This window comes from Monosiga brevicollis, genomic scaffold (genome assembly GCF_000002865.3).
Source record: "Monosiga brevicollis MX1 MONBRscaffold_12 genomic scaffold, whole genome shotgun sequence".
Taxonomy (NCBI): domain Eukaryota; class Choanoflagellata; order Craspedida; family Salpingoecidae; genus Monosiga; species Monosiga brevicollis.
Window position 1 is genome coordinate 308218 of NW_001865049.1, and position 26057 is coordinate 334274.

Here is a 26057-nt window from a genome sequence, read left to right on the forward strand (position 1 = left end):
CCAGATTGCTCGCCACGCAACCACTCGCCACGCAACCACTTGCCAGCGCCACTCGCAAGGGCCAGCGCTTGTTCAGAGTCCATTCCAGGCCTTGTTCCATCTTTGGGCATCAGATTTTCGTATTGAACGAACTCTTTGTCCTCTCTTGATTTTGGAATTGACTTCGTTCCGTGTTGTGTTGATACTGGTGCGGGCCTGTCTTTATGCCGGGTTACTTCAGTACAATGGCGCAACGAGGCGCCATGGAGCTCGGCACCAACGAAAAGCGGCGTGTCAGGCTTGACAGGCGCCTTTGTAAAGCGACAAAGATAGTGCGACCGCATCAAATTCAAAAGACACGCAGATTGTTTGTTGTCAACTGACGTCGGGTTGATTGATGGGCGATAATGCCCCGGCCTAGGTGTTCAGCAGGCTCGGTTCTTGTCGTGATGGGCTGCGCTCCCCTGGCTTGGATGCCATGCACCATTTCCTTTCCACCTTTGCTTGTCGCCAAGGTCGATGACCGTCTTTTGAGAAAAGAGCAGCTTGTGCTGGACGCGGCCGACACATAGGAATGATTGTCAATTTCAGGCAGGAGTAGAATTTCAAGGCTTGAAGGACTGAAGGCCAGTGATGGCACGGCCGAGGATCAGAGCATGGATGTCGTGCGTGCCCTCGTAGGTGTTGACTGTCTCGAGATTGATGGCGTGACGCAGCACATGATAGTCCTCGGAAATACCGTTGCCTGCCCGAAAAGTTACCGCGAGGTGAGAATGAGGCGCAAGGATTCAGCGCACAAGGGAGCTTGGAGGAGAGGGGCTGTCACCTACCGCCGAGCATGTCGCGGGTCATGCGGGCAATGTCCAGGGCCTTGCCGCAGCTGTTGCGCTTGATCATGGAAACAAGGTCCGGCGTGAACTCGCTGGAGGCGCGGACCAAGCGATGTCCATTGGCAAACCGGATGCGAGTGAGCGAGCGAGAGGTGACAAAAGCGGCCCCAACCATATTACTCTTTTAGCAGACCCACCCGTGCTCCTCGCGGAGACGACCAACGCGAAGGCAGGCCTGAAGGCCAATGTTGATCTCGGTGAGCATATCGGCAAACTTCTTTTGCATGAGCTGGTTGGCTGCGAGGGGACGACCAAATTGCTGACGGTCCAGGGTGTATTGGCGGGCGACTTCAAAGCACGACTCGGCGGCACCCAGCGCACCCCAAGCAATGCCATAGCTGAAATTCAAAGGAGAGTTCATGAGCCAGGGCCTTGGATGTCCTGTCACCTTTACGACGCAGGGCAGGAGACTGACCGGGCGTTGTTGAGACAGCCAAAGGGGCCCTTAAGGCCCTTAACCGTAGGGAACAGGTTTTCCTCGGGCACAAACACATTGTCCAGCATGATTTGACCCTGGACGATGCGTGCGTGCGTGCGTACACAGGTGGATGAGGAGGCAATGGTAAACATGGCGGCTTGAACCGACTTCCATGCGCGCTACATCGGGATGGAGATTTTTATTTTCGCCAGCAGGGAACGAACAGTGATCGAGGCACGCAGGGAAAGCTTGCCCTCAATCTTGGGCGTCGTCAAGCCTTCAGAACCGTCCTGGAAAAACAAAAACAAAAAAAAAAAAAAAAAAAATTGTGTGCACGAATTAAACCACAGCGTTGCATTAGCTCGTATGCCGAGGGCATACGGGTCGACGGGTATTAACATGTAAACGAGGGTGGCTAGTAAGGGAATAACGTACACGTTCAACGACAAAGCCACGAATGTCACCATCGAGATTGGCCCAGATAATGAAGACATCGGCGATGGGCGCGTTGGTAATCCAGGTCTTTGAGCCGTTGAGGAGGTAGCCGCCGTCAACTGCCTTGGCCTTGGTTGCCATGCTGCCGGGATCGGATCCATGGTCGGGCTCGGTCAAACCAAAGGCACCAACGAGCTCACCAGTGGCTGTAAGGGACAGGCAAACCAAAGGAATGGGTGAGTCAACGGCTATTGTGAAGGCTGTGAGCTTCGGGCATGAGGCAGGCAAAGCGCTCAAACGTACCGAGGCGGGGCAGGTACTTCTCCTTGTGGGCTTCTGTACCATAGGCATGGATGGGGTACATGACTAGCGAGGACTGGACACTCATGGCCGAGCTAACGGTCGACCACAAAAAAAAAAAAAAAAAAAAAAAAAAAGGAGGGGGCGGGGGGACAAACCAAACGCATACACAATCGCGAGCCGGCATGTGTGTTTGTTAGAGTACAGGAAAGGGAAGAGCAAGTCCGAGTACGGGCCTTTGACTCACCGATAGGCAGAGTCGACGCGTTCAACCTCGCGGGCCAGCAGGCCGTAGGCCACGTAGCTCATGCCAGGGCAGCCATAGCCATCAATGGTGCTGCCCAACATGCCCAGCTCGCCAAACTCGTTCATGATGCTTCGGTCAAACCTGGAAAGGCGGGAGCGAGGGTCGTGTCGGGGTGAGTGCAACCACGACAAACCCATCTTTTGATGCTGGTCGGGTGCTTGGCGTACGTTTCGGTGCGATAGGCCTCAATGATGCGCGGCTGAAGAGAGGCTTCACAGTACTCGCGGGCCGTGTTCTTGGCCATGAGCTCTTCCGAGGTCAACTGTGAATCCAGCTCGAAAGGGTCTTGCCAATCCATGCGGCGCGCTGCCACGGCCCGTCCCCCAACAAGCGGTAGACCTTGATAAGCGATATCAACAGGGACAACACGGGGGCTTTCATTCGTGTGGGGCGAGCGACAAACCTTGCAGCGGGGCGGCCGAACTGAGGGCACGACGAGAGGTGGCGCGCAGCACGAGCTGGCGCGCGGTCAAAGCTGCTGCCCAATGAGACATGGTTGTGAGTTGTCATGTGCTCAAAGGTCTCTTGATCTGAGAGAGGGCCCAAGACTGCGCAAGTCCGCCCCCAGCACCAACGTACCAGCCATAATGGCGGTGATAACGACAGGGACAACGGAGACGAAGACGAAGACGACGACGACGACGACGAGCGGTGTGTGCGCACGGAGCTGCGGCAAGGACGCAGAGACAGTGTGCAGTTGGGGTAAGAAAATGAGAGAGAAGCTGGTTGAGCTGGTTGTACTCAGAGGTGCGTTTAAGACCTTGGGTGAAAGGATTTACAAACAGGCGTACATCAATAGCAGTTGAGAGATGCAATGTGAGCGTGGAAAGTTTTCAGAGCAAGTAGAGAAACTGGGGCAGAAGGGAGAGAACGATGGCGGGAGAAGTGTAGAGAGACAACCTTGCAACCACACCACAACACATGTTTGTGTTTTCGTCGAACGAGAGAGAGAGAGAGAAAGCAGTGAGAATGTGATGAAGCATGAGAGATGCAGTGCGAGCCTCAAGATTTTGAAGAGAGGGAAGCAGAACCGAAAGGCAGCATAAACTGAAAACAAAGGAGAAAAAGAGAGAGGATCGATGGAGTGAACACAACCAGAGAGTGAGAACAAACACGATTGAAGAAACCCAGTTGTTTCACGCACACCATTGACAACAGCATCTGGTACATGAATTCACCCCTTTAAAATAACATTTCTGGAAACCACACATGTAAACCGTTACTTGAAGACACCAACTGCATCTCTACATTTGCATTTACTTGACGCTTGCTTATTTTCCCGGCTTCTCACTCACCTCTGAGAGTTACAGAGAGAGAGAGAGAGAGAGAGAGAGAGAGAGAGAGAGAGCGCGGATTGTTCTTTGAAATGGCAGCCAGCGCAATGGCATCGCCCGCCACGGCCTCGCTGTTGCCGTCCTATGCCGAGGCCATGGCTACGGGTTCCCAGCAGAAGGAGGGAAAGCAGTTCCAGTCTCAGTCGATGGGGACGTCGGATCACCGTCATGCTGCTACCCCCTCGGCTCCGGCTGCTGATGACTTTATGTACGGCGTTCATGTTGCCAGCTGCCATCTCAAGGTGCGCATGGCTTTTCTTCGCAAGGTCTACGGCATCGTCTGCGCCCAGCTGCTCTGCACCACCTTGATGGCGGCCTTTTTCGTCAGCTCCCCCACCGTCAAGACCTTTGTTCAATCCAGGTCTTGGCCCGCATTGTTGATTCCTTTTCTTTGCTCGCACGCAGCGACTCTGCTCTCGACCGACCTCGTCTGACGCAGCTCGTTGTCCGTCCGTGTGTGTGTGTGCGTGTGTGTGCGTGTGTGTAGCCCCACCATCTACACACTCGCCTCCTGGGTCATGATTGGTCTGACTGTGGCTCTCATGGTCTTTCGCAAGTCCTCGCCCCTGAATTATCAGCTCCTCACGGCCTTTGTACGTACCACTCACGCCTCTTGTGCCAGCATGGTATGAACCGACTCACCCTTGTTCCTCTCAACCCTCTCACTAGACCTTGGTCACGTCCTATGTGGTCGGCACTACCGGTAAGTATCGACTTTGCCTCATCAACCGTGGCCACTCCCTCTTCTTTTTGCGCAACGAGGCCGGCTCGCCCGCTAATGCCTTCAAAACAATACGCTAGTGACCTTTTACGAGCTGCCCGTCGTCATCGAAGCCGCTCTTTTGACATCCGTCATCACCGTGGGGTTGACGGCCTTTGCCTTTCAAACCAAGCATGACTTTACCTTCCTGAATAGCTTTCTTGTCACAGGCTTGTGGCTCATGATTGGCATTAGTCTGATTATGGTTCGTGGGCTGTGCCCCTCACGGTCATGCGCCACACCACATGTTGCCCCGCACTCTTTTCCTCTAATCCCATTTCTTCGTGGCTCGCACAGTGGTTCTTTCCGCCGTCCAGTACAGTCGAGCTGGCTTACAGTGTCATTGGCGCTCTTCTCTTCTCGTACGTCTGAGAGCTGGCTTCTCAGCTTGAGGCTCCTCCCTCTTGCCGTAACTGCGCCCCGTTCGTCATTCACGACCGGTCTCACTTTGCATATGCGCACCCGCTTGTGTAGTGCTTTTATTGTTGTCGACACCCAGCTCATGCTCAACAAGCTCAGCCCCGAAGAGTACATTCTCTGCGCCATCAACTTGTACCTGGACATTATCAACCTCTTTTTGGAAATCTTGCGCATCATGTCCAAGCGCAATTAGACTGATTGTTCGTCGTGTGCCGTGCCGATGATCCGGCCATTATCTGTGTGTGTTTTTTTTCCTCGTTTTTAACTCGGGCGGCGACCAACAGTGCGACCACAGCATCGAGAAGGGATGATACTGTGGCAGACGAAGCCGCCATGCGCCACATCCGTCTGAACTTCTTGTAATGCCATCGACTTGACACGCTACCTTTTCACACAGGCAGACAGACAGACAGACAGACAGACAGACAGACAGACAGACAGACAGACAGACAGACAGACAGACAGACAGACAGACAGACAGACAGACAGACAGACAAGACAGACAGACACACACACACACACACACACACACACACACACACACACACACACACACACAAAACCATAATTTTCTTCCTTTTTTTTTCAAGGTGCCTGTTGCTGCTGCTGTCACTGTTCTCAAGCACTCTCTGGTACAGAGGACGATGTTGCGACTGCTGGTGTCCCGTTCGGCCCCATTGGGCGCTTCGGTCAAGGGCTTTGCGCAGGTATGTCGCTCAGCTCGGGGTGCACACTGCTTTTGGCAGAGTGCCACACCAAATATCGCTCGTTGCCTCAACACTTGTCGCTGATGCGTTTGCGTTGCCTCAGGTGCGCTCTGCCTCGCGCTTTGCTCAACTGTGCGATGAAGCCCGCAAAAACATCAAGGAAATCACTCCTGAAGACGTCAGTTCTGCTGGGTGCAGTCGGCGAACCCAGCTCGTCAACCATTTTGCGAGTCGCTCGGCTCCGACCACTGACAACGCTTGACGCTTGCATCATTTTGTTGCCCAAACTGTCAGGCCTTGGCCCTCAAGGACAAGACCATCTTTGTCGATGTTCGTGAGAAGGACGAATGGATTGCCAAGGTACGCCGGAATGTCCTAGGACCAACAGTTTGTCAATCACACAGCCTCAAAAAACCACGACCGGTGACCGAATCTCCTTGGGTTGTCAGGGCGTGGCTGATGTGCCCAACCTTTTGACCATCGAGCGAGGCGTCCTTGAGCGCGTCCTTGAGCAAAAAGTGCCCGATCTCGATCAGTCCCTGGTTCTTTACTGCGCTGGTGCCATGCGCTCTGTTCTGGCCGCCGAATCTATCCAGGTTTGCTCCCGTCTATCGTGTATGTGATGCATCGCTTCTTTTGTTATTGTTTCTTGTTCCTCACCCACTGGCCCTGTTTCCATAGAAAATGGGCTACACAAATGCCACCTCAATGATTGGAGGCTTTGGTCTGTGGGAGCAAAAGGAAAAGCCGATCCGCCAATTTGAGGCCGACAAGCAAAACTAATTCGGCGCTTCGCTCACCCAGCACCCCAGATATCTTTCATATACACCACTATTGATTCGCCATCTTCACTTTACACAAACAAATTGATGGCAAACGTTGCTCCTTCTCTGCCGCATACCCGAGGCGAGGGCGTTGCACCACTGCCTCAAGACTGCCTTAGCGATCCAGCGCTCCAGAAGAAAGAAGAAAGAGAGAAGAAAGAAGAAAGAAGAGGGCTAGACAAAACTCAAAACTCCAGCATGTGCTCAAAGTTAGCAAACAGCACCTCAACAGCAGAGCGTGCCTCCGGCATGGGTTCTGCGCCAAGTAGGGACGCCATGTTGGTGAGCCCGCCATGCGACCTGGTCTTGTCTCGTATGCTAGCATCGTGCCATATCCAAGCGCACGTACCAACAACGGTGGCTACTGGCGCCTTGACGTAAATGGCCTCGGGCTCACGTACGCTGCGCACTTCAATCATGCAACTTCCACCTAGCCATCCGGGGTAGACACAGTAGTCAGCTCACCACTCGCGGTGAAAAGGCCGCGTCAAGTCAGCCAACCGCGCACACGTACTAGAGGCAAAAACGACATCGTCAAAAAATGCCAGCGATGGGTGACTGCCATTGGGCAAGAGCCGCTTGCGCAGCGTGCCAGAGATACTGCAATTGCCATGCACTACAACTTCAACCTCCTCGTCGACTCCAGGGTTCGCCTGAACCTCGAACATGGCAGCCGCCTGCCCTTCCCGGACTTTGGTTGGTGGTAATCGCGAGAACACGAGTCGATCAAAGCCCGTGGTCTGTCAAGCAGAGGTGCAGTGAGGACATGTCATCCACTCAAACACGGGCAGCCTTAACTTGTGCCTTGTTGCCAAGATCGATTCAAACATTGGTCTGACCTCGCCCGTCAGAATCTTGCGTGCCAACTCAAACTTCTTGCGGTGACCAGGCAGTGTAATAAGATTGTCAATCTTGGCTTCACTGGCTTGTTTTAGCTCCTGCAAGCATGCAGTGGTCGCAAGTGAAGATGCCTGTGATGTGACCCCGCAGCCTTGTACATGACCGGAACTGAAGCATACCTTGATTTGGTTCAGGCCTCGTTCGAGAAAAGGCTCATAATACTGGACACACCAGAAGCACACGCAATCGGGCGAATTCCCAATGAGCAAGGCACTCGATGTAGAGCGCTGAGCCAGGGCGGGGTTGAAGCAGTGCGAATACACACGTCGGTCAGGCCGTTTTCGGAAAACCATTTGTAAAGGTGGCCGTCCACTCCAAACAACTTGATGTTGGTCACAGACGTCTCGTGTGCCCCATGGTTGCGCAGAATATGCACACGCCAAAATTGAGAGCTGGCATGGAAGCAGTCTGCATGGCAGGTCAACGTGGTGAAGTTGTCATTCACGTCGGCTGATACTTCAAATTTCTTGACGCTGCGCCACGGGCCAATCAATCCGTCAGCCACTTCCAGTTGTACGTCCTTTGGGCATGTCTTGCCGCTCCTGCGAGAATCCGGATGTATGTGAGTGCATGGCCCCAATACCAAGTATAGTGTGAACGGGCGGCAATTGTTGATGGCGCCTACTTCATTGTGAGCGTCAACGCCGTGACAACGTAAAGATTGGGGAGCTTCAGTGCAAACCACTGGCGACCCGCACCCTCAGCACGCCACGTCGAGCTGGGATCCTCGGACAGCACGTTGGTAACGGGGCTGCACACGAAGAGGGGAAGGGCGATGAGGCAATCGTGAGACGAATGGAATTTGTCCTTTCGGTCAGCATAGTCGCATGCAGAAGCAGCACACACAGACACAGACAAAGACCCAGACACAGACACACACACGCACTAGTTGGGATGCGCGTGACTGCGGTAAGAGCTGTTGTCTTCAATCCAGCGATCCAAGCACCGAAGTACGGGGTGTTTGCCTAAATAAAGTGAGGAGGGTGGGGATAAGGGGCAAGGCAACGGGCCTGATGCTCAAGGCGCAGCCACTATGATTGGGAGATCCAGGAGCAAGCAAGTCTGTAGTCCAGTGGCACCAACGTTTGCCAGTTTTGTAGTCGTTGAAATCGCGATCTTGCGCCACCTCTTCCTGGGCTCGCCGCTGGCGACGCTGGTTGAGCACGATGGCCGGGACCTGGACAGGCTTGTCCTTGTAATCTGAATAAGCATTGACGATGGCACAAGAGGATGAGCGGGCTTACTGAGGCCATGGGGTGCTGCGACATCATGGATCACGACTATGCCCACCGTTCATGAGCTGTAAAATGCGAGTTTTGGCTGGAGAGTCTTGGTAATCCTCGATGATGTCGTGAGGCGATTCATTGTCCCCATTGGGGTTGTAAGCATCTGCGCCAAAGGCCAGCAGAACCTCAACCGCGTCAGGCCTCGTGTAGCGCACGGCCTCGTGTAGGGCCGTGTTCTTGGAGTCGGGGTCCTAGAGCAACCCAAGGTGATTGAGATGCCGGGAAAAGTTCGACTGCCATATTGAGGAAGATTTGGGATGCAGGCTCACCTGGGCGTTGACGTCAGCACCCATGTCTAGAAGAAGGCGGCACAGCTCGGCCTTGCCCTTTTTGGCGGCCTCGCTCAGGGCTTTAACGGAGTGCACCACCTTGACGTCGTGATCCAAGAGGAAGGAAACGGCATCCTTGCGGTTGTAGCGCACAGCAATGTCCAGGGGCGTATCACCCTCATCGGTCCGTGCGTGCACGTCAGCCCCATGGTCCACCAATAGGATTAGCATGAATGTGTGGCCCGTCTAATTTGCATGAGAGGGTGAATCGGTGCATTTTGCCAGACGCTGGTATACATGGCCGCGCTTGGCAGCCCAGCCAGGCCTACCTGAGCGGCATGATGAAGAGGCGAGGCGCCAGAGTTGTTGATGATGTTGGGATCAGCGTTGAGCTTCATCAGCAACTCGGCAATGTCACTGCTGCTTGCACGTTCCTGCCATGCTGCCATGTGTAGGGGGGTGTTGCTGGCGCAGCGGTGGTGGGATGAGGTGCAGCACCCTGCCGGCATCGCAAAGGCATGTGGCTCAGCTCACCCTTGCGAGTCTTGGGCATTGACGTTGGCACCGAAAGCGAGCAGCATCTCCACAACATCAATGTGTCCTTGGAAGCAGGGGCCAGATGCGGCAAGGATGAGGGCGCCGACTGTTGCTCGGGGCGGGGTTGGAGTGAGGCACACTCACCAGCAAGGACGGCATTGATGAGTGCAGTGTTGCCATTTTCATCGCGCACATCCATGCGCACACTGGGCGCGGCTTGTTGTGGAATCAGCTGGCCATTGTGGTCCTTGAGATGTACGGCCTGTGTGGTGCAAAGTGAGCACGGCCATCGCGATCAAGACCAACAAGGCTGAGATAGAAGCCAGCCACAAGACATACCTTGTGTGTTTCTTGAGGGCGGCGCTTTTTGATCGACCCCAACAGGGAAGGCTTGACTTGACCCGTGAGAATGCCCTGTGTTTGAACAAGGATTGAGGTGAGTCGAAGAAGTAGCCATCGAGAGCACAGTCGCACACAAGGCTGAGCACCTAACCATCAGCTTTTGCAGATCTCCCGAGGCAGCAGCCTTGAGCAATTCACCATCTTCCTTCTTGCCCATGATGTCAGTCCGTGGTCCAGCACTGGATGAGCACGGCTCTGCACGGATGCCCCAGCAGGTGTCAGTCAATCAATCCATCAATCTGCCCGTACCAGGGGGTCGAGCTCGCAAGGTTGTGGGGATAGCCGTGACAATTTGGCCCAAGCAGACCTATGTACTCTTGGTACTCACTTGGACCAAGTATCAACCCAAAACCACTGGCCGTGCTGTGGTAGCAACGCCTTCACAACTTGCTCAGATGGCCCCAAGGCCAGAAATGTGAGCCGCTGCCGTCGATCGAGTCGCCCACTGATCACAACCGCCACAACAACACTAAAATACAACAATAACAACAGTTAAAAAATACACACACTGTTCATGTCAGATTCAAATTGTCAGACGTTTCTTCGAGAGGAGAGAGAGAGGAGAGAGAGAGAGAGAGAGAGAGAGAGAGAGAGAGACTTTGACACGTGTGTGTGTGTGTGTGTGTGTGTGTGTGTGTGTGTGTGTGAGTGAGTGAATGTGTGAGTGAATGTGTGTGTGAGTGTTTTTTCACGCGCAGGGTTGTCGACCATCACGGACGCCGAGTGTAGCATCGACGATTGTCTTGGCTGCTGGGTGCTGGTGGCCATCGGCTGGGAACTGGGTTCATTTTGGCAGTCGCGGATAAGCTTGCCGGGTCGTGCGTGTCCACGCCTGTTTTCTGGTCTTTTTCGAGCGGTGGCAAGGCAACACCATGGGCAAAAGCAAGCAAAGTGAGCGCCCCGTGCGCCAGGCCGTCGAGCAGGTTCCAACCTCGGAAGAGGAGGAGGAGGAATATACGCCGCTAGCAGATGCAGAGGACCTAGATAGTGATGGGGACATGGGCGACGTCCAGGGCGACGAGTTTGATGACGTTGATGAGGATGCTGCCGACGGCTCTGACGACGATGCGGGGGCAAGCGACGATGAAGCTGAGGATAGCGGCGATGAGGCCGGTAATGAGGCCGAGGCTGAGATTTCTGATCAAGAAATCGATGCTCTGCCTGAACCAACAGCGGCAGCCATGACAGATGTTATGGCCAAGTTGCTCGGGGCTGAAGCACCGGCAAAACGCACTGGCAAGCGTACCCGCACCTCCGCCCACAAGCTGGATGCAGAAGCGGATGAGGAGAGTGAGGATGAGGGTGAATCCAAGGGCCCAAAAGTTAATCCCTTTCTGGCCCGTGATCTGCCCACCATCAAGGCTGTGCAAGCTCAGAAACTGGCCGAGCGACGAGAGCGCGTACGTCTTGAAACTGCCGTCTTGTCTTCCGCCTGACCGCGCCCGCGACCCAGCCTTACCTTTTCTGACACCGCCTGCTCATCTGATTGGTGCGCAATCTGCCGACCCACAGGAGGCTCTGCGAGCCAAGCGTGAAAAGGTTGATGATCAGCATCGCGAGGCCATTGACTTCCGGCAAGACCGTGAGCGGGCGCTCTTGCGGGTCGCTACTCGTGGCGCCGTCGCGCTCTTCAACGCTGTCAAGTCGCAGCAACGCGAGGAGGAAACCGCGCGACGTGCGACCAAGGTGGACAAGGCTGGATTTCTGGACCTCCTGCGCACAAAATCATCCGGACACCAGGTAGCTTTGCCATGTACAATGTCTGAGCGATTGTCAATTTGCCGAATCAGGCGCCCCTATCCCATGACTGCTTCTGACAAATGGTCAATGTACACAATCCCAACTTCTTTGCAGGAGGAGGTTGAGGAGGAGCACCAAACCAGCAAGGCTGAGGCGTCCTGGTTGACTGACAGCTACTTGGTGAAAGACACGGCCGAGGACGAGGACGAAACAGCAATGGTGCGTATGAATAAAAGCCAATCTCGACGCGGTTTAGCGCGGTATCTTTCTCACTCGGGGCCCCTTGTGCTGCCTAGTTTGAGAACGAGCTGGAGTCTGAGGAGGAAAGCGAAGCCGAGTATGAATGAGAGACGTGTTGCAAAGCCTTTGCTCAGATATACAACGCGGGGCCCGCGGCCCGATGTAACGATGTGAATGGGGGTGGTAGTAACGTCTGGCGCAAAAAATGGTTCGCACGCTTCAATACCGATGAGAGACTTCGCGAGCATGCTTTTGCTTTGACACTTTGCAGTCAAGATGGTGCTTCAATTGGACATCCCAAAGAAAAAATCAGGACAAGGGATCGCGGATACAAGCAGGTGTCTGAAGCCAACCACGACCAGTACACACAAGAGAATGGGGAGACAATCGGAAGGGAATCAGGGCTTGATGACCTGAGCCACTTGCAAGCTAATCTGACAAGGTCAAAGTGCAGACGAGCCTTCGTAGTATCAACACTCAACACGATGCAAAGCGTGCCCATCGTCGCTGCTTGGCTCACATCTGCAAAGAGGGGCAGGTTAAGGGAAAGCTGTGCTGGAAAGCGGCGCAGAAGGAGGGGAAGGGATATGCATGTGTTCCTCCGCCTGTCCTCAATCCACTCCTAGAAGTCGCAAAGACGACAGAGAACGATGGCAGAAAAACACTACGGACCACAAGAATCAGGATAGATCAAGTGAGGAACGATGTTGATACCAACAATATTGCTCGACCAAGGGAAGCAAACTCGCCTCATCAACCAAATCACTGACCTTAGTTGGCAGCGTCCTCCTTCTCTTCCTTGGGCTACAAAAATCGACGCGTGCATGAGCAAACCACTGCAACCCAGCTGGAGCAGGCTCTCAATGCAAGGCAAAATGATTGTGGGGCGCCAGAGGCCACGTAGCAGGCTCACCTTGGCACCGCCGAAAACAGCGCTGTCGGTCTCGCTCACGGCACCGACGGGGGTGTCAACAGTGCGCTTTTTCAATTGCAGGCGAGGGCGGCCTGGAGCCGGAGTGGTTGCTGAAAGAGGGCAGCCAGACAGATACAGAAACGATCAGTCGGCAGAGAACTGATGTTCGTCTGTTGAGGATGGGCGATCGGTTTACACTTACAAGCTGGCTTGAGGTCTTCAGAGGCGCTGCTGCGGCCGCGACCGTCAAAGCCACCATCACGGCGTCCATAGCCACCATCACGGCGCTCGTAGCCGCCGTCGCGGCGCTCGTAACCACCGTCACGACGATCATGTTGGGGGCGATCCTGGAAGCGACCGCCCTGGCCGCCATGAGGAGGGCCACCAGAGGGTGGACCGCCAGCCGAGCCTTCACGGAAATTCTTGCGATCACCGCGCTTGCCTAAAAAAAAAATAAGGTACGCCGAGCAGCAATGCAATGCAATCATGAACAAAATCAAGGCGAAAAGCCGACGCGAGTAGCCGTTGAACAAGAAAGAAGGAGACGAGGGACCTGGACGCACCCTTGCCCTCGGACACGTTCACACGAATGCGACGCTCGTTCACTTCCTAAACAGCGGGCGAATGGGGAAGCGTGAGGTACGGACGGATGTCGCTTTAAGAGAAAGAGAAAGGGTATCTGCATCGTTGAGGCAGCAGGAAAGCAGCAGGGCGGGGGCCCAAACACGAGACACGTACAACGCCATCGAGCTCAAGAGCGGCCACAAGCGATTGGCGGTCTTCAAACTCAACAAAAGCGATGCCCTTGAACTTGTTGGTCATGCGGTCACGGACCATACGGATTGATCGAATCTGTGCTTGGAATCCAGAGTTTGGCGTGAGTAAAAGCGAGCCGCAGCATTGAGCTTGAAAGCTTCGAAAAATCACCCGAGAACGATGCAGTCAGCAGGTGCGCCTGAAACACCGACCTTGGCATCGGGGAAGATGTACTGTTCAAAATCGCCCTCGACAATACCGTCAAAAAGGTTGCCAACAAAAACCTCAAAGGGAGGTTCGTCGGGGATGGGAAGCGAGGGCCGACTACCCAAGGCATCAAGTGCACGCACAAGCCGACAGAAATGAGACAGCCATCAAACAAGCATGTATCATTCAGGCAACTGGGGGTGGAAACGCTGAACAGCTTGGCAGAAGAATGCAGCTTTCTGCCAGACAAGTGGGGCGTTCACATCTCAAGCGTTGTGGTGTCGGGGTAGACTGGGAATACGTACCGGCCACCACCGTTACGGTCCTGAAAGCCGCGGTTGTCGCGCTGCTGGTAGCCACCACGGCCACGGCGATCAAAGCCACCGCTGCCACCGCTGGAAAAGTCACGATCTATGATCCAACGGGTCACAAATGAGGGTGGTATGAAAATAAGTCTGAGATGGTATGAACGGAAGGGTGCGGGGTCGGCATCTGGTGCTGATGCCTCGAGGCTGCTCGACTGCTCGACCGTTGCTACTCGCTGCTGTCACAACAACTCTCGATTCAGGGAAGAGCGCACACCAATATCGAGGAGCAATCCAGCATTTGGGACCAAGCCCTCGACCAGCACACTGTGTTCCATTCTGAAATGCATTTCCCATGCTTGCCATTCCAGCGCTCAGCGCCAAGCCCGAACAGAGAGGTCCGGGCTGCCAGAGAGAGAGAGAGAGACCGGTCACACGACCGACACACACACACACACACACACACACCAGCGCTCACTACAGCAAGCACCACGCGGCCTTGAGTCTTTTGTTCTCATGTACGTAACACTTACCAAAGAAGCGATCACCCATCTCGCAGGTCAGGTTGCAAGCTGAAAAATGCGCTTTCAAGCAGAACTGCAGTGAAGGATCGGCTCTTGCGCAAGAGCGCCTTCGCGTTGCTGTGAGAAATTGAATCATTGGAAATTAACTTTTGCCGACAAATTGATATAAACTTCTGCAAGGTAAAAACACACTGACTGGTTTCGTCAAATCGAAACTCAGGTTGTTTCACACCTGCGTCGTCCGTCCTGTCTGCAGATCCAAAGGGACGGAAGTGATCGTTACAGAAACGCAGGACCCCTCCTCACTGAGGTTGGGCAGTCGGATCGGAGAACCACAGCCAGTGTCCCGTCATCCAAATCAAAAGACAGAAGATCGTCAACGGCAGACACACGACACGCGACACACGACACAATGAACATCAAGACAGAGTCGTGTACGGAAGATAGAATGTATACACACACGTACACGTTCCGTCGATCTCTCTAAAATCTGAAAAAAAAAAAAAAAAAAAAAAAAATCTGTTTTTCGTGTGTGTGGTGTCTGTGCGTGTGCTTGACCTTGATGGGGCGTTTCCTTCGCGAGACGATTCAAGACGGCAGCGGACAACATGTGTGGTGCTTGACTGCCGCGATTTTGCATGAGACACGCTAGAGAAACCAAGGACTGCGTGTGGGGAAGGTTGCATTCTGGATTGGCCGCGCTTGACGTTTCCGATCGCCAGCGAGGCGTCCAGAGGCAAGATGACAAGCCATATCGAGCCCGCCAGCCTTGCCGCAACGCAGGATCTTACCAGCCTCGAGGAGCTCTCAAGCGAAACAATTTGCGAGGCTCTGGCAGCTCGCTACGCGCACGATGATATCTATGTAAGCATGCCACCGCAAGCCGTTCCCCGGCTTCAACCCCACGTGTCTGCAAGTTTATGCCCTTTCGTACGCAAAACTCTTCTCACGACACAAGATTCGAATGGGACGATAGACATACGTGGGTGACATTCTGGTCGCGCTCAACCCCTTTCGTAACATCGGCATCTACAGCGAGGCTGCGCACGCCAACTACACACACACGGCTGGTCGGGATCTTGCGCCACACATCTTCGCTTTAGCAGACCGTGCATACAGTTCGCTGGTCAGCCAGAATCAATCGCAGGTAGGCCATGCTGCTGCTCACGCCCCGCCGTTGAGCCATGGCAGTAATAAACTAAAGTGTAAAAGGTTTTCAACCTTCTGTTACAAAGTCTCAGCCCCCTCTTACCTGCACCAACAGGTGTGCGTCATCTCCGGCGAATCAGGTGCCGGCAAAACAGAAACATCAAAATACTTTCTGCAGCACGTCATCTACTTGGCCAATCACCAACGTCCTGGCGCTGCTGCCTTTCATGACATTCATCACCGCATCAGCCAAGTGCGACTCGGGCCCTGTGATCCTTTCCCTCCATCCTTCGCAACCGCAATAAAAGCACGCACGCCCCTGACTGCTGTCTTTTTGCAATCTACATTAGACTTCGCCGATCCTCGAGGCTTTTGGCAACGCCAGCACATCAGCCAATGCCAACTCCAGCCGCTTTGGCAAATATCTAGAACTCAAAGTTAGCCACCCACTGTATTGAACCCAGGCTGCTGTTTGTGTTTCTCACAAGGACACCGGGGGCGCGCCGCTGTGGCGTTACTAGTTTGACGCCAACTGCGTGCTCGTTGGTGCGACGCTGCGACACTACTTGCTTGAACACAGCCGTACCGTGGCGGGCGTGACTGGCGAGCGTAATTATCATGTTTTTTACTACATGTATGCCGGTCTCTCAGCAAGCGAGCGTGCCCAACTGGAGCTGCCTGATCCCAACCTGCATCGGTACGGGCGCCTGACGCCGCCCTTTTTTCCATGTCAATGAATCGGCTTACGGCATGGATCTTTCCGAAATACACGTGCACGCACCCACACGCCACTGCCGGCCATCATTAGGTTTTTTGGCGATGAGGTCCCACGCCTTGACGATCCGGAGGCGGCAAAGGCTTGGCAAAACTTGCAGGTGCTCCTGCCATCCTCCCAGCATCTCCGTCCTCCTTGTTGACCTACCTGACTTTGTTGTCCTACCTGACTTTGTTGTCCTCACGGACTGAAAACATGAACCCTGTGTCCGACGGCAGAAATCCTTGCACGACGTTGGGCTAACCCAACACGCCGTCCATGAGCTGCAGCGCATTTTGGCAGCTGTGCTGCACACCGGCGATATTGTGATTGAGCAAGACAGCAACGACGATGCGCAATTTGACAACGTGGCGACGGTTGGCAGGATTGCGAGCCTATTGGGGGTTACCCTCGGCTCGCTGGCAGAAGCTCTCTTGAAGGCCCGCATTCACATTCGCGGTGAAACGTATCACCGTCCACATACGCAACATGAAGCCGAACTTGTGGTTGATGCTCTAGCCAAGGCGCTCTACGGCCATCTGTTTGCTTGGCTCATGCAAAACCTGGACACGTTGCTGACGCCCACCCAGCCCGCCACCCGTACAGACCTCGGTATCGGCATCCTAGGTCAGTTTGCCCCAACCCTCTGCTGCTCTTCTACGTCGTAAATAAACGGCCCACCGTCTTGCTTTTGGCTTTGGAATAGACATTTTTGGGTTTGAGAATTTCGAGCGAAACAGCCTCGAGCAGCTGATGATCAATTTTGCCAACGAACGACTTCAATTTTATTTCAATGAGGTCAAGCTCTGCGACATGTGCATTGTCTTGCACGAGTGCAGCCGCATGTACGCCCTCGTCCGTTGGTGCTAATCCGTCTTGCCCGACTACCACCCCCTCTCGCGTCCAACACTTGCAGAACATCTTCAGTAACGAGCTGCAGGATCTGCAGGCCGAAGGAATCGGCATCGACGACCTACAGTTCCAAGACAATCTTCCCACTCTTCTGCTCTTCTACGGCAACAAACCACAGCCTGGGCTTTTGCAGTTACTGGACGAGGAGTCGCGTTTCACGAGCGGTACGGACGGTGACAATCCATCTGGGCTCGCTGAAAGCCACATGGTTTTCTTCATTAGTACACCATGCAGCCATACAAGAAAGTCCTCACCACCTTGCTGCGTTGGCCGAACCGTAGCTACGGATGAAACCCTGGTTGTTAAGCTGAACAACATCTTGGGAAGTGATCCAGTCTACCTCACCTGCAAACACGCTGATCGCTTTGGTGTGCGGCACTTTGCTGGTACCATTACTTACGATGTGCATGGTTTCTTGGCCAAAAATCGTGATCCTTTGTCGCCGGCTGTTAGTACATGCCTCATGCCCAATCCAATCTCTCTTGCTCGGCCAAAACACGGCGCATCCCAGCTCTGCCAGCTCATTTTTTTATTTGTTTTTTATTTTTGTTTCTTGGACGCGCGAAACGCACTTGCATGGGCATTCCCTCTGCCCGATGGCCTTCAGATGCTCGAGGTCTTGGCCTCTGGCAGCAACGTGGTGCTGGAGGATATGTTTGGACTGGGCAGCGACAAGTTTGCAAACGAAAGTTTGCCTCAGTCGCGAGCCGTGTCTCGTCAAAAGCGACGCTCAAGCTCAGCTGCATTGCTGCTACCCGCGCCCGGCCGTCGGAGTGGTCGAGCCTCCCAAAGCGGCAGTCGCTATGACCTTTTACCCTCCCAGCCCTCACAGACCAGGCTTTCAAATGGCAGCAACGGTACGCTCAGGTTTCGTGGTGCAAATCCTATCGACCTGCTTTCGCAGCCTTCTCAGAGCATGTTTTGCACTTGCGTCGGTGCGTTTGCAGAGGTGGGGACACGACGTGGCTCAGCCATCAGGTATGCTCGCCGCTGTCCGAAGAGCTATGGGATTGCTGTCAGTGTCAGGGCCTCATTCTGCTTTTGCTTGGTCATTATTTTACCATTTGTCGCTCGTGTCTTGCGTGTGTCTTTAGCTTGCTTAATTTGATGCGCCCTCGGCGTTCTTCGTACAACATTACGACCGCACCTCCTCCTGTGGCTGAGACCGCAAGCGCAACGCGTCGCCATCTGCAAGCATCAGGGGTACGTACTAGGCGATCAACCAAGCAAGGCTGCCGGCTGCTCATCGCACCATAGGCCAAAGGACTAACTCACGGCGCTCGATGGTTTGTCCGAGATCAGAGCACCACACTGAGTGGCCGCTTTGCGACCTCTTTGGACGAGTTGATTGAACGGATGCAGCGCTGCAACCCGCACTTTGTGCGCTGCATCCGTTCCAATGCGGCGTGTGAAGCAAAAGTTTTTGGTGTGTTTTTATCAACTGTGTCTTTCCTCGCCCCACCGGTGTGAGCCGCCGTCAGTCCTTTTGCTCGCTTGTCGCTCAACTCACGGCTGTTTTGTCGGCATCAACTAGAGCGTGCGCTGGTGTTGAAGCAGCTCAATTACACCGGTGTTTTAGAGACGACGCGTATTCGACGTGAAGGCTACTCGCACCGCATTGTGTTTGCTGATTTTGTCCGACGGTAAGGTGGCTAGTTGTGGCCGGTAGCTTGAGCAGCATCGATAATCGCATGTGTCGAAACGGTGAGACTCATGGCTCATATGATGCGCACTGGTGGTGGGAGCACAGCTACCGACACATTGGCTTTGCCCATACGACTCATGTCAAAGCCAACCCTGAGGCTTGTCGTGTGATCCTGCAGGCTGCTGAGCAGTTCCTTCGGACACAAAATGAACAGGTGCATCTTGTTTCTTGCATTCTGCCGTGCCTTTTGTCAATCAAACCAACCCCATAACGGCTGAAGCGCATTTGGCTCACGTCCCTATGCTCACAGCTTCAGGATCGTCTTCCCAGGCTAGATGGCTGGCAGATGGGGCACTCGAAGATTTTTCTCAAGTATTGGCATTTGGATGCCTTGCAGGCCATCACCCAACACTACGATGCTGCGGCAACGGCCCTGCAGGCACGTTGAACCAACACCGGGCGACGGGTTTCCTCCAGCTCATGCTATACCTGTCCGGCACTCACTTTTTGCCATTGTCTGCCATATGGGTAAAATATAGAGCTGCTTGCGCGGCTACCATGCCCGGCGACATTTCCATCAGATGCAGGCGAGTCTTGGCAAAGAAACAATGCTCGGTCCCAACACGTTGTGTTCTCATGTGCTTGCTCCTGTCGTTGTAGGCCGAGCAACAAAAACGCCGGGCTCTGGCCATGACGTTCTTCCAAGAGATGCGTGGTGTGAGCAAAGTCATCTTTCAATCGCTAGTTGCACTTGCGGACGCCGATGGCGAGCGTGTGTCTTTGGTACAGGCTCGCGCCTCCGCCCATCGTGACCGACAACGACATAAAGCCATCAACAAGTTTGATCGCAAGGACTTTTTCAAGTCAATCCACAAGTCTCGCCGTGACGTCGAAGGATGGTGGCTTCGCCATGAGCACCCACTCGGTACGTTTCCGTTTCTACAGCCAACGCAAGCAACAAAAGCATTCAAAACCCATGGACTGCTCGTTGATCACAAGGCCATGATGGGAAATGTGTCAAGTTGACCGCCCCCGACCCTTGGCCGTTTTCGGTGTCGTTGCTCGTAAAGTGCAGTCAATCTGGTCAACGTATGCCTGCTCTATGCGTAGGTAATCATTGCGACGCTGAGTTTCAGGTCTATTCCTGGTTCCATGGCTTGCTGGATCGTACCGGGGCTGACCTGCTACTGGAAGATACGGAGGATGGCACATTTCTGGTGCGCGTTTGCCAAGCGTATCATGGCTACGCCCTGGCCATGAGAACACCGACGCGCACACAGCACTTCAAAATAGAACTGAACACCACGACGGTACGGTATGACTGGGCCATGCCCAAAGGGGCAGGCAGCATTATGCCGCCCGACGTCTAAGACCATGTTCTCACCCGCGCCACCTTCCTTTGTCTGCGGCATGGCCCACAGCATTGTTACGCCGTCTCAGGTCACCCAGAATTGTCATTCGACAGCTTGAATAAGCTCATTCAGCACTTCAAACAGCAGCCCATCGGCAACTTTGAGCTGAAAGCTGCCTTGGCCTGCCAGCACCCCTATCAACTTGGTGACTTGGACGTGCGCATTTGCAACGGAGTCGATACATCCCTCACACCTCAAAGCGTGGCCAAGGCTCGCCCAAAGCCGGTACGTTTTGACCAAATGTCTTTTTCTAGCGCGACACACACTTAGTTCTAGGCCGATTTAGCTTTTATTCTGCATTCACACCTGGTCGGCTGCGTTGTAGGTCATTGACATTCAGGTCGAAACGTCATTGCCAACACCCCCGCAGCCGTCACCGCGCCCCTCGCTTGCAAAAACAGAGCCTGTTGTCCAAAACACTTTGACCACATCGGTGCCGACTCCAGGTCCCAATTTCCGCCCCGAGTCCGAATATCAGGTGCCCGTGGGGGTGGGTTCACCGCCCTCGGCTACCACACCGCCTCCGGCTGTGACACCACCCATACCTGGGCCCGTCTCAACGCTACCCGGGATCAACTTGCTGGCAGTTGGTGGAGTTTCAACGCCTCCCAATGTTGACGTACGGCAATTGCGTGCGCTGGGGGGCATCATCGAATTTGATCCCAGCAAGTATCAAGCTGCCGGGCCACCTATGCCTGAGACGATGTACCTGGACACAAGCTGTCCCAAGCCCCAGTGGCTACGTGGCCGAATCAGCCGTTTTGATGCCGAGCGCGAACTGCGCCACCGCATGCACTTGGACGGCATCTTTCTTGTGCGTGAAAAGGCTGTCACGGAAACGCAGGCTGTCTTTGCCCTTTCCCTGGTTTACGGTCGCCAAATCGAGCATCACCTCGTGATCAAGACTCGCGATGGCCCGTGGCTGCTAGACAACTACCCGACGGAGCAAATGGGCAACCTCAACCAATTTGTTGACGCGTTGAGCACTGTCAAGGATCCTGGACTCATTTGCCTCTTGGTGCGTGCTCATTCTCGCCGCTACTCATTCAAATGCAGTATGCATGGTCTTGCCTTCAGGTCCCATTCACATTTAATGTGCTTTGCCCCCAACTGTACTGAAATAGCGCCCCTTACTGTGGAGCCTGCCACCTTCAACGCACTCGCGCTCGTCCTTTGCTTCCGACGTGCCCATGTCGGGCATACCGTCCCCTGATTCCCCCGCTGCGAGTCGAGCGCTGCCATCCATTCCTCACGAAGCGGTGGCTGGAGAGCCCCTGGGTATTTCGATCATGCCCTCGCTCTCAGCTTTTGATCGCTATAGCACGGAGCAGGTGGTTCAATGGCTCAACATGCATGACCTGCATCGCTTTGCCGGTACGTGCCTTTCCCACCTTGTTCGTTTCTCTCTCTCATCCCAGGATGCAACGGAGACAGCCCTTTCACGAAACGCAAGCCCACGTCATTGTCCATTCTTCACTGCTGCTGCTGCTGCGCATCCTTCATGCTCGTGGAGCAGGTCAAGTTCGACGAAAGCACATCACCGGTCATCGGTTGCGTAATATGAGCGATACAGCCCTTGCTGAGCTCTTTGGGGATGATGACAGCCTTCTTCACATCGTGGAACTATTCAGTCGCATGGCTAATCAGCACGACTCGGAAAGCCCACCCGTACCAGCCCCTCGATTATCGTTGGGAGTCAACAGCAACGGCTCGACATCATCAACAGCCGCGGTGCGTCTGAAGTTCAAATGTACCGGTCGACCTCAGAAATCGCACTCACCTCTGTTTGACTTTCTTTTTTTAGCGTGCATCTGCACAGGAGCGAAGAAGCACTATTTTGACCACCCAGCAACCCCACGTCTTTGTGCCCAAACGTGGCTTCCTGCGCGCCCACCCTGCAGGTTTGTCTTGAGCGTGTCGCAGCGTGCCGGCCTCAAGTTCAGTTTGATGCTTTGGGCGTATCTCTCATGGTTTTCTGCGATTGGATGCCCTTGCACTGCAGTCCGTCTGCGCCGTATGTGCCGCAAGGGAAATCTGCGCGGCATTGAAAAGGTCAGGTGCTCCGAAACTGCTTTTCAACATCGCTGCTTTGCTTTGTCTTGGCGAGTCTAATGGTGGGAATACATCCGTAGTGGCTGTCGCATTTTCCAAACATGGACGTGGACTCGATTGAACAGGAGGGCGATTGGAAAACGCCTCTTTTCGTAGCAGCAGAAAACGGGCATCTTGAGGTACGCGACCCATCTCATCATAGCAACGCGTCGCCTAAACGCCTCTCGCGTCACGCCCTCGAGTTACACCCTGCAAACGGCTCATTATGCCCACTCGGTGTGAGTAGGTGGTCAAGTTACTATTGGCCCGGGGAGCAAATCCCTTCAAGCTCTCGCAGCACCGATTAACAGCTATGCGAGCTGCCTTGAACAACAACTTTACAACCGTGGCCAGCGTGCTGCGTGATGCCATGCAGGCGGAGCGTGCAGCACTATTGCCACCACCACCGGTGCCAAAGCGCACATCTCTGGCTGAGGGAATGCCCACGAGGCAGCCGGCCCGACCCTGGTCCTCCACCGGTCAGGAAAATATCTGGTCTTTTGATGTGCTTTACTGGTGTCAAGCGCTCAGGTTTCACCACGGGTCATGGGTGCTGTGCTTGGATGTTGGGTGGTTCTACTAGAGTCTGCGGACGACTGCTATGTCGCGCCCCACAGCGTCTCGACCATCATGGAAAGAAAGGAGGAAGAAGAAGCTACAAGTCGCTTGAGTTCGCCCGTGCCCCCTTCACCGCCTGTTCGAAACTCAGTGGGTCGACCAATGAGCAGAGAAAGCAACAAAAGTGCACTGGCCCTGGTGCAAAATTCGGGCTCTCGCCTGTCCATACCTTCATCGTCAGCGCCCTCGGACGGAACGGCCAGCAGGCGAATGAGTCGTGATCTCCGTACGCCACCGGTCGTGCCCCCGCGTCGGCGACGGCGTAGTTCCAATTCAGCCACTCCTGCGGAATCGCCCGCACATTCGCCCGTGCCTCCCAGTAAAAATGACCTACGATTGCCCACGGTGGCGGCCCGCCCCTTCAACGCATCAGATTCCGAGGTCAACAAGCCGTGTTTATCAGACCCCATCCCCCCGTCTCTCGGACTCGGTGCTAGCAGCTTCTTATCCAATTCAGTGCCTTCAGTCCCGCCACGCGTGGCGGGAATGATGGGTGCCCCAGACGATTGCACACGGGATTCTGGATACGTCGATACTCGCGAGGCGCGAGCTGCAAGTCGACAAGCCAGCTTGCCATGATATGACAGAAGTTGCCTTATCTTTTTGTTTCGTTTTTGTATCCGACCTCCTTAACTGCTTCACAAACAAGCAAACCCATACTTGAGATTTAAATGCAGTACGGCAGCTCAACCGATGTGTGATGCAGTCGCCCTTTGTAGCTTAATTAAAGTTTGAATTCTACCTAAATGAAAACTGCACAACTTGGTTACTTTAGCCCTGGGTTCAATCCATGATACTAAGATAAATTGACTTGACAGTTCAACTACGATGAAAAGGAAATGCGAGGTGTGCTCAAGCAGAGTAGGCATGATCTAGCTTGAGGACTCCACGCTGACAGCGCGGGTCACGCCTGGGATGAGTCTCGTGCAGATAGGTGGCGCAGCACAACAAGATCATCGTCCTCGTCCTCCATGTCGGGGTCATCGCCTCGGTCGTCGTTGATGCTATAGTTCCAGCGCTCGGCAGGGGCTTCATCAGATGTGCTATCGTGGCGATGCACCTCCTGTTCGTGTAAAGTCAGTTGTCGAACAAAGATTGGCCGACGCGGCACATCCACCTCCGCACCGGCATCTTCTTCGGTCAGATTTGTCAAAGTCGTGGGCGCTGCTGCATGGCTGCGGGTTGGTCGTACATCGCTGTCTCCAGACATGGTGTTGGGGACTGACGTGACACGCCGCAAGGGTGCGCTCGGCATGGTGGCAGCATTCACAACGATTTGATCGCGTTTGGGTTCCGAGTCTGGGAATGCGTCTTGTGGGATGCTTGCCTCGACGCCCGGTAGCAACAAACCTGACTCTGACCCGCTAATGGTCGAGCGCGCCGAGGTTTTGCGCGGGGACGAAGGCTGAGAGGTAGAGGGTGTCACGGGAGCCTTGGGCGAGGGCATTGGTGATTTCGACCAGGTCGGGCGGAGCTTTTTAGGATCGGAGTGGTCCACAAACATGGGCGGCAGACTCAAGGTGGACTTGATGGAGCCACTGCTGGCACTGCGGCGGAAAGACTCTGGCTCAATGATTTTCCCACCGTTACGAAGAACGTCTGCGACGTGTTCATCTCGTTTTGCCTTGAACAACAACGGCTTGGTTTCTGATTGTGCTCCTGGCTTTTTTCTAATGACGTAGAGCCAAATGAGTGGCCTCATCAAGAACAGCGTGACAGCAGTTTTGTGGACAGAAATAGACTCACTGATGCCGTTCGGGCTTTGTGCGCGTCTGATAGAAATAGACCACGACGTAAAAGCTGATGGGCACACCTAAGAAGCGGGGTATAAGAGAGAATAGGTCAAAGGTGATGCAAGCAATAGGCAAAGTGCCGTGCCTGAGACAAACGCTTCATGAAAGGCATGTGTGTGTGCACGCGTGTGCGGGTATACGTACAGATGGCAATGACGAGGACCGCGATCATGACAGCCCGGGTCACGTTCTGACGTTGGCAGCTGAGGGTCACTCCCCACAGATCGAGGATGCGCCGGAAATGATCAACCACGTCCGCATTGGATTGGCACGCCTGAACCAAAAATCACGTCAGTTGAAACGGAGGGAAAGTGCTGCCCAATCAACCCCAAACAACTGATCAAGCATATCGGAAGTGACATGCCTTGGGGAAGGAATGATCGTGATAGGACACGATGGCGTCAAACTCGGCCGCACAAATGCGGCAGCGGTCCTTGTTTGGTGTGATGCTGTGAAAGGTTGGCGGGCAAGGCAAGGTCTCGTTGATGCAACGTCCAAACTGGCAAACGCGATCCCAGAACCCCTGCAAGGCCGTGGCGTTGCAGGCTTCACAGTTTGAGCTTGCCCAGATAGCGGTGTCAGGCTGCAATGTGGAATGAAGAAGGGGTGAGATGAACGATTGGCACGCCTCAGACCTGGCCGAAAAAAGACCGGCTGACTGATCGATCGCAAATAAACTGATACCTTGTCGGAGCCGGAGATAAACTCATCCTGAAGTTGTTTGTAGACGGGGACTGCTTGGCAGTTGGTTGAGAGGTTATTCCACAGTGCCTGCCAGTTCTGCTTGGGAACGAGGCAGTTGGTGCAATACATGGTCGGAAGCGCATACTTCAGCAGCACAGTTGGGGCTGATGAGCACATCAGCCAGGTCGGCTGGATTGAGGATTGACGGTGGCATGCGGTGGACGTGGTGATGCACACAAACCTGGGACAAACAACCCAAAAGTTGGGAGGCAGCGTCCGCCATGGTGGCACTTTGGCTGTCCGTTAGCACACAGTCTTCATAATTGACCTTGGCCAGGGTCGTGGCTGCAAAAGCCCCATCCAACACACAAGCCACATGAGGAAAAAAAAAAAATAAAAAAAAAAGTAACGCGAGGGACACAACGCGTCCGTCCAAGGGCAAGGGTGGATCAGTTCATCTTACCCGCAAGGACAAGCAGCGTCGCCAGACGAGGTACAACAGCGCGGATAAACATGGTGGTACTGCGGTCGCCGCCCTTGGCTAAT

The 26057-nt window shown here is 54.3% G+C and overlaps 7 protein-coding genes across 7 annotated transcripts; 3 read left to right on the plus strand and 4 right to left on the minus strand.

Annotated features, from left to right (window-relative positions):
* Nucleotides 1–346: 346 nt before the first annotated feature.
* Nucleotides 347–3029, minus strand: MONBRDRAFT_32637 (uncharacterized protein). The gene is made up of 11 exons (XM_001746377.1): nt 2909–3029; nt 2733–2807; nt 2497–2635; nt 2270–2410; nt 2026–2117; nt 1723–1928; nt 1512–1577; nt 1285–1382; nt 1007–1207; nt 810–901; nt 347–724 (listed from the first exon to the last, which is right to left on the minus strand). The coding sequence occupies exons 1-11, from the start codon at nt 2913–2915 to the stop codon at nt 585–587; spliced, it is 1257 nt and encodes a 418-aa protein (XP_001746429.1). The 5' UTR covers nt 2916–3029; the 3' UTR covers nt 347–584.
* Nucleotides 3030–3758: 729 nt separating this feature from the next.
* On the plus strand, nt 3759–5036 carry MONBRDRAFT_25917 (uncharacterized protein; the record flags this gene model as incomplete). Its single annotated transcript, XM_001746259.1, has 6 exons — nt 3759–4024; nt 4151–4289; nt 4333–4366; nt 4465–4628; nt 4721–4785; nt 4898–5036. 6 exons carry the CDS (start codon nt 3759–3761, stop codon nt 5034–5036), a joined length of 807 nt encoding a protein of 268 aa, XP_001746311.1.
* Nucleotides 5037–9164: 4128 nt separating this feature from the next.
* MONBRDRAFT_37296 (uncharacterized protein) lies at nt 9165–10227 on the minus strand (the record flags this gene model as incomplete). The annotated part of the gene is made up of 6 exons (XM_001746378.1): nt 10097–10227; nt 9860–9963; nt 9706–9780; nt 9511–9628; nt 9364–9430; nt 9165–9294 (listed from the first exon to the last, which is right to left on the minus strand). Coding segments are annotated over exons 2-6 (456 nt in total), but the record flags the coding sequence as incomplete, so codon positions are not given.
* A 319-nt stretch (nt 10228–10546) lies between these two features.
* MONBRDRAFT_37297 (uncharacterized protein) lies at nt 10547–11855 on the plus strand (the record flags this gene model as incomplete). Its single annotated transcript, XM_001746260.1, has 4 exons — nt 10547–11168; nt 11281–11508; nt 11623–11727; nt 11805–11855. The coding sequence occupies exons 1-4, from the start codon at nt 10641–10643 to the stop codon at nt 11853–11855; spliced, it is 912 nt and encodes a 303-aa protein (XP_001746312.1). The 5' UTR covers nt 10547–10640.
* A 664-nt stretch (nt 11856–12519) lies between these two features.
* Nucleotides 12520–14481, minus strand: MONBRDRAFT_25920 (uncharacterized protein; the record flags this gene model as incomplete). Its single annotated transcript, XM_001746379.1, has 8 exons — nt 12520–12552; nt 12662–12771; nt 12864–13103; nt 13225–13270; nt 13400–13513; nt 13630–13741; nt 13930–14035; nt 14463–14481. The coding sequence occupies 8 exons, from the start codon at nt 14479–14481 to the stop codon at nt 12520–12522; spliced, it is 780 nt and encodes a 259-aa protein (XP_001746431.1).
* Nucleotides 14482–15194: 713 nt separating this feature from the next.
* Nucleotides 15195–23613, plus strand: MONBRDRAFT_25921 (uncharacterized protein; the record flags this gene model as incomplete). Its single annotated transcript, XM_001746261.1, has 27 exons — nt 15195–15317; nt 15430–15600; nt 15718–15855; nt 15953–16039; nt 16124–16299; nt 16411–16477; nt 16596–16983; nt 17063–17211; nt 17273–17432; nt 17550–17716; nt 17876–18125; nt 18216–18246; nt 18363–18471; nt 18571–18694; nt 18803–18911; nt 19019–19127; nt 19574–19838; nt 20024–20223; nt 20335–20550; nt 20651–21343; nt 21450–21699; nt 21842–22056; nt 22130–22226; nt 22328–22377; nt 22458–22556; nt 22664–22895; nt 23000–23613. 27 exons carry the CDS (start codon nt 15195–15197, stop codon nt 23611–23613), a joined length of 5289 nt encoding a protein of 1762 aa, XP_001746313.1.
* A 210-nt stretch (nt 23614–23823) lies between these two features.
* Nucleotides 23824–26026, minus strand: MONBRDRAFT_32641 (uncharacterized protein; the record flags this gene model as incomplete). Its single annotated transcript, XM_001746380.1, has 7 exons — nt 23824–24255; nt 24385–24704; nt 24781–24847; nt 24972–25101; nt 25512–25607; nt 25753–25856; nt 25975–26026. 7 exons carry the CDS (start codon nt 26024–26026, stop codon nt 23939–23941), a joined length of 1086 nt encoding a protein of 361 aa, XP_001746432.1. The 3' UTR covers nt 23824–23938.
* Between the last annotated feature and the right edge of the window lie 31 nt (nt 26027–26057).

Bases quoted from the DNA above. Each gene is read 5' to 3' on its own strand.
- MONBRDRAFT_32637 (XM_001746377.1), bottom strand. The intron at 2,118-2,269 runs GTGAGTCAAAGG...GTCGACCGTTAG, and splicing joins CGCGTCGACTCTGCCTATCG to CTCGGCCATGAGTGTCCAGT. The intron at 1,929-2,025 runs GTACGTTTGAGC...TGTCCCTTACAG, and splicing joins GAAGTACCTGCCCCGCCTCG to CCACTGGTGAGCTCGTTGGT.